The 6373-nt window shown below is 55.5% G+C and overlaps 1 protein-coding gene across 1 annotated transcript in view; it reads left to right on the plus strand.

Annotated features, from left to right (window-relative positions):
• The window catches only part of TAB1 (TGF-beta activated kinase 1/MAP3K7 binding protein 1), a 26178-nt gene that overhangs the window by 16081 nt on the left and 3724 nt on the right, over positions 1-6373 (plus strand). The window contains exons 6-9 of the mRNA XM_010845231.1: positions 832-945; positions 1906-2017; positions 3514-3658; positions 5161-5430. Coding sequence (XP_010843533.1) covers positions 832-945; positions 1906-2017; positions 3514-3658; positions 5161-5430 — 641 coding nt within the window. The remainder of the gene's footprint in view (positions 1-831; positions 946-1905; positions 2018-3513; positions 3659-5160; positions 5431-6373) is intronic.

Here is a 6373-nt window from a genome sequence, read left to right on the forward strand (position 1 = left end):
GGGCGTTTCCTGTTACTCCACACGATATCTCGGTCCCAGCCCAGAGTGTTTGAAGGACCTGCTAGGAGGCGGGCGTCCTGGCTTTAGTCCCTACTCTGTCCCTAACTGGCTGTGGCTTGGGGAGTTGTGTCCCCTCTTTGCTCTACCGCAGTGGCTTCCTCTTCTGGGAGAGGCTGCCTGGCTGTGGAAAGACCCACGTGGCGTCCTGTGAAGGGGACCAAGAAGGGCTAGGTGCGGGCTGGAGGCAGGGCAGGGTCCCAGGGCTGATGAGGTTTGTAGGCAAAGAAGGGCCGTCTGGGAACCTGAGAAGCTGGTGCCCTCTGGGTGCAGGCTACTGCAGGGGCTCCGGAGAGATCCCACTGACAGGGTGCCTCTTCTCTTCCTCCTTCCCTTAAGATTTCATTATGGGAAAAACTCAAAAGTGTAAACAAATAGAATAGCATTTAATGAACTTCCGTGTGCGCCTGCCCCAGCCCCAACATCTTCCCCCGGCCAGTTTCATTTCATCCACAGCCCTCTGTCCCTGCCTTGTTGGGAAGCAAACCCTGGGACTGTCGTGTTATCTGTAAATATTGCAGTGTGTCTCCTTAGAAAAAAGGTCTCTTGTTAAGATCATAATCATCTTTGGTTGACACTGGAAAAGTTTAAACTAATTCCTTAATCTCCCCAGCTCTCCCCAGCTAGTGACTCGCTCCAGTGGTCTGAGCCTGTTTTCTTTGCTCTTTTGAGGGAGTTCCGTGTGTGAGATGCCTGCCTCTTCTCTCTTTTTTACAACGTGTCCTGTTCTTCACTGTGCTCTGTCTTAGCTCAGCTGCTCCAATTCTGCTGCAGGTACAAACCGTGCACTTCTATGCAAATCCACGGTGGACGGTCTGCAGGTGACGCAGCTGAACGTGGACCACACCACAGAGAATGAGGACGAGCTTTTCCGGCTCTCGCAGCTGGGTGAGTGAGGGGGCGGGGCAGGCCCAGGGCTCTGGGGGTGGGGCTCGAGCCCGGTGGCTCGTTCTGCACCTTCTGGTGGCCGTGTAGAGGGAGGCACAGCATGGACAGGCTGTGACTTTGGGCTTGGGACCAGCCTGCCTGGGGTTGAATCCCAGCTCAGCCACTTACTCACTGGTGGTTTGGGATCTTACTCAAGTTTTCTGTGCCTCAGTTTCCCCTTCTGTGCAACAAGGATAATAGTGACACTCAGGATGGTGTAAGGGTTGAAAGGGTTATCATGCGTGGATTGCTTCCAAATGTCCCTGGTGCTCACTGTTGCTGGTGGAGCCTGAGAAGCCAAAGAAGTCCTGGGACTCCAGCCGCCGCCACGGCCACCCCTGCCCTCCCCTGTGAGCTCAGGCCGCAGAGGGAGCCGGGTTGGCCGGTGCTGGATCTCGTCTCCCGTGGGGGAGGAACTCTGAGCCAGGCGTGTTCCCAGAGCAGCGGGGCTGGGCACACTGGGGGACTTGGGGTTAGCTGCCTTCCAAGGCTCCCTGCTGTGACCTCACTTCCTGTTCACTGGGTTCCCATTGCTTTGTTTTTGTGGACATGTCTGTGTCGTCCCCTTTTGGTTCTTTTTTTTTTTTTTTAATTTTTTATTTATTGATTTTGGCGGCGCTGGGTCCTTGTTGCTGTGCACAGGCTGTCTCTAGCTGTGGTGAGCGGAGGCCGTCTCTGGCTGCGGCGTGCGGGCTTCTCACTGGCGGCTTCTCTTATGCCGCGTGGGCTCTGGGGCGTGTGGGCTCAGCAGTTGTGCACATGGGCTTAGGTGCTCTGAAGCACGTGCCGTCTTCTCAGACCAGGGATTGAACCCTCGTCCCCTGCATTGGCAGGCGGATTCTTAGCCACTGGACCACCAGGGAAGCCGCTGGGCTCTTCTTTATGAACAAAGCCTGAGGGGTATGTTTCTCCCTCTGGTAGGTTTGGATGCAGGAAAGATCAAGCAAGTGGGGGTCATCTGTGGGCAGGAGAGCACCAGGCGCATTGGGGATTACAAGGTCAAGTACGGGTACACTGACGTCGACCTACTCAGGTAAGCGCCGGCCCAGCTGCCCCTCATTTGTCTGAAAGACCAGAGGCCCAGGGGCAGATAACAGATTGTAGGCTCTGGGACAAGAGGTAGAGTTGAGGTAGTTCAGAGCCCAAGGAGATTCTTTCATCCTCCTAGACAGGTTGGTGTGGGGCAGGCCCTGGACCCAGCAGGCCAGGCTGGCAGGGGGTCAATTAGGGAGCTGGGTCAAAGCCACAGGCAGCATCCGGTGCCACGGGGCCTGGCAGGCCAGAGTTGGCATGAGCCGCCTCGTGTGGACAGAAACAGACCGAAGGCTGTTGGTCAGCGCTCTCGTGGCTGAGGCCAAGGCGGGGGTGCCAGATGGGTTGTCCCCGCTGGGCGCCACCCAGTGCTCACAGCAGACAGGAGAGGGTAATAATTGTGAGCCTTCATCTAAGCCGGTGCACGGTTCCTCACATCCACGCTCTTATTCCGTCCTCACTCAGGCCCTGTGAGGTGGTTGCTGTTTCTGCCCCAAAGATATTTTCATGTGAGGAAACTGCCACACGCAGACAGTGGGTGACCTGCTTGGTCTCAAGGCTAACAATGGGCTGAGTCGAGACTTGAACCCAGGGAGCCTGGATTCAGAGCTTGGGTTTAAGTAATCGAGCTTGGAACCTTTTGTCTCTAATTCATGGGGTTGTGTTTGCTTTATGGGAAGGTACATTGCATTTTAGAGCGATTCAAGAAATGCCCAGGATATGGAGTGAAAAGTGGATCTTCCTCCCACCCCAGGCTCAGACTCCTTCCTCAGAGGCTGCTAGTTTCTGTGCACATGAGCGTATACGTGTGTGTGTGTGTGTTTGGTGGGAGCAGGGAGGGGGCAGATTTCTTTTTCAAGACAGCCACAGATACTCGCATCCCGTGCCGTGTGGTGCACCTGACTGTACTCAGCACAGGCGTGTGCCTCTCTTTTCCTGCACACGTGCAGTCTCCGCTGCCACATTCTTGGTAGCTGCTACTAGGGTTCCAGGGTGTAGCTGTCAGCACCCGCCTAACCTGCCCCTGCTGATGGACTTTTGGGGTGTTTCTAGACTCACTCTTTTAACCTGTTGCCAGGAACGTCCCCTCATCCTTGCCCTGCGTGCGTGTGTTGGAACTTCCTGACATTGCCCAGCTCTGATGGGCCATCAGTTCATGGTCCCTTTGCAGCTGGAGTGTGTTTGGACTCTAGGTCAGCTCTGGGGAGATGTGGACTTCTTTATGGACAGGAGATGTGGAGTGGGGCCAGGATTGGGCCTTTGACCTTGGCTGTTCTGACCTCAGCTGCCCACTGACTTTCCTGGCCTGCTGAGCTTTATTTTAGCAGCTGTCCTCAGAAGACAGGTCTGTTTTCTTGGTTTTGCTCTTTCCTCTATTTCTTTTCCTCTTGTCAGAAGTATGTTTTATTTTACGATCTGGGTGTAGATTCTTCTCACTAGGATGAATGTCCCAGGGCCCATTCCAAGCACAGCTTCCCCTCCACTCTCTTCCCACAGCGCTGCCAAGTCCAAGCCGATCATTGCAGAGCCTGAAATCCACGGTGCACAGCCCCTGGATGGGGTGACAGGCTTCCTGGTGCTGATGTCCGAGGGGCTGTACAAGGCCCTGGAGGCAGCCCACGGGCCTGGGCAGGCCAACCAGGTGAGCTGGGCATGGGCAAAGCATGGCTGACCAGCCTGCAGGGTGGCATGCTCCCTGGGGGCTGCAGTCAGCTCTCCCTCTCAGCTCCAAGGTAATCAGGGACCTAGAGTTCTGATTCTCAAATGGTTTTGCCAGACATTGCTGTGTTCAAAACTGGGAGAAGAAAAAGCCCAGAGTTCCACGCAAACCCATCCCACCCAAAAGCTTTGCTCTCCAGACCTGAAGCAGTGTCAGTCCCCAGGGCCCTGAGCGGAGCCTCAGGGAAGAGGGTGAGGAAAGTGGAGGCAGGCATGGCTCTGGAGACTGTCGGGAAGGGCCTGGCCCGCAGGGGTGCAGCCTGGTACACAGAGCGCCGGACAAGGACTCGTGTGGCCTGCCCAGGTCCCACTCCACCGCCTCTTCCACTTTCCTCTTTGAGCTGTAGGCGGTTTATAGTTTGTTCCTCGTTTCTGAGACGAGGATGCTGACCTCTTAACTGTGTGGGGCTGCGGTGAGGCCTGGGCGAGGTAGACAGAGGTCCTCAGCCCGTGGGAGGTGCTGCTTTCCACTCTGCCTCGGGGTGTGTGTGTCTCTGAAGTGGGACTCGAGGCAGTCACTTGAAGGATGACCTTGAAGGGAAGACCTCGGCTGGCGGGGCCGGGCAGGGAGGTTCAGGTGGTGCTCCTCCTGCCATCTGTGATTCTGTCCTAATGAGAAATAAGAAGGGTAAGTCTTAGGAGCCTGTCTCTTACCACCTGTGTTCTGGGCTTTTCACCTGTTTTATCTCATTCCTTCCAGTCGCCTGATGACGTAGTGGGGGCAGGGGCTCACTGCCATGTCAGATTAGGGAGTTTGGAGCTCAGAGTCCAGGGTCTTGTCTGAGGTGACACAGCTGGTCAGTAATGGAGCTGAGCCCATTTCTACCTCCTCCCCCGGACCATGCCCGGGTCGTTTCCTGTTACCTGCTTCTGCTCTCCTACCTCCAAGAGACTGTGCCCAGCAGTGTGATTTTTTGTTTGTTTGTTTGTTTCTTTGGTCTTCACAATAAGATTATGTCGTGGCTTCTTCTGCCTTCTAGAATGCACTGAACAGTGGACTTTTCTGGGGTCAGAGCCCCGTCTTCATCCTGTAGCCTCAGTTTCTAACAAAAACGGCATATCATCTCCTACAGTAAGTTTGTTCCAGGAAAGAAAGCTTAATCATAATGACAGTTTGTACTGGGCTTTCTAATAGTCTCCGAAGTGCCCTCACATCCATTTTATCCTCATTGTAATGCAGCGAGGTAAATGTTATTCACCCATTGTTTTGGTCTGAAAGCCAAAAATCAGAGAAATCACAAGGTCATATCTTCTCTAATGAGAAAGTTCCAGGAGAGTTATCCTGAATAGCGTGAGAAGCTCAGGTCGCAGGCTTGGCTGGTGACCCCTAAGTGTCCTGATTAGACTGTGAAGATGGTGCCGTTGGGGCCTGCAGTCGCTGGGACCACTCATTCCTCACCGGGTTGGTGCTCCCCCCACCCCCAGGAGATCGCCGCCATGATCGACACGGAGTTCGCCAAGCAGACTTCGCTTGACGCAGTGGCCCAGGCGGTGGTGGACCGGGTGAAGCGGATCCACAGCGACACCTTTGCCAGCGGTGGGGAGCGTGCCAAGTTCTGTCCGAGGCACGAGGACATGACCCTGCTGGTGCGGAACTTTGGCTACCCGCTGGGCGAGATGAGCCAGTCCGCACCCTCCCCAGCCCCAGGTATGTATGCCACGTGCACAGGAAGGCATCCGGGGCCACTGTCCAGGGCTGGGCTCGGGCAGAGCCGCTGAGGCCCAAGCTCTCTGCCTTGGGTGGCGTGGAGTTGGGAGGCCTGTCTTTGAGCACTTCCAGGTCGGGTTCTGACTTGAAAGCTCTCTGAGCTGCACTTATATTTCCCTTTTTGTCTGTGAAACCAGGACAGTACCTTCTGCCCTGGCCTCCCCCAAAAGACCTGAGCTGCGGGAAGCACTTTGCAGCGCCATGGGCCACATCTCTGGGACCATGGCACCCGCTGGCCCAGGGCCTGCTGTGCAGAGCAGGCACCTCACCTGCATATTTCCTTTCATCCTCATTAATGACATTTACAGAAAGGAAACCGAGGCCCTGGGAGGAAGGGACCTAGGCACAGTTGGCTGTGTCGGAGATGATTTGGTTTGATTTAATTCTGAATCGAGTTGCCCAGGAAGAGAGGCGATTGCGCTTTTGCCCTCCCTCTCAGTGCTGTGTAGTGTCAAGACCATCAGTTCCTGAGGCTGCGTTTCCTTTCCTTTTTTCAAACAAGCAAGCCCCAGCACTCAGGCATCCACAGAGGGATTCGTTCTCCTGCAGACAGCGGGGTTACTGCAGTTCTAGGTTGTTATTGCAACCATATTTTTGTTGGGCCAACCTCAACCAGGAGCATTCTTAGCCCTCGGGTTAAAGCATCGTGGGAAGCCATGCAGTAACCCTTTCATTGAGGCAGCGCAGCCCTGGTTTTTTCTCCTGCCTGAGCACCAGCGATGCTTTGCTGCTGAGAGCAGGCCCCTGCCTGGCCAGAACCTTGTCTCTGCCAGATACTCCTTCACCGTCCCAAGGGGCAGAGGGCCAAGCTCGGGGCACGGAGCCGGGCCCCCGCCTATCTTCTCAGCCCCCAGCGCAGTCCTGTTCCTGCCACCCCAGGATTCCCCACCAGCCGCATCCTGTGGCCCACCACTCTCTTCCTCTCACAGC

This window comes from Bison bison, unplaced genomic scaffold (genome assembly GCF_000754665.1).
Source record: "Bison bison bison isolate TAMUID 2011002044 unplaced genomic scaffold, Bison_UMD1.0 scf7180017864213, whole genome shotgun sequence".
Lineage (NCBI taxonomy): Eukaryota > Metazoa > Chordata > Mammalia > Artiodactyla > Bovidae > Bison > Bison bison.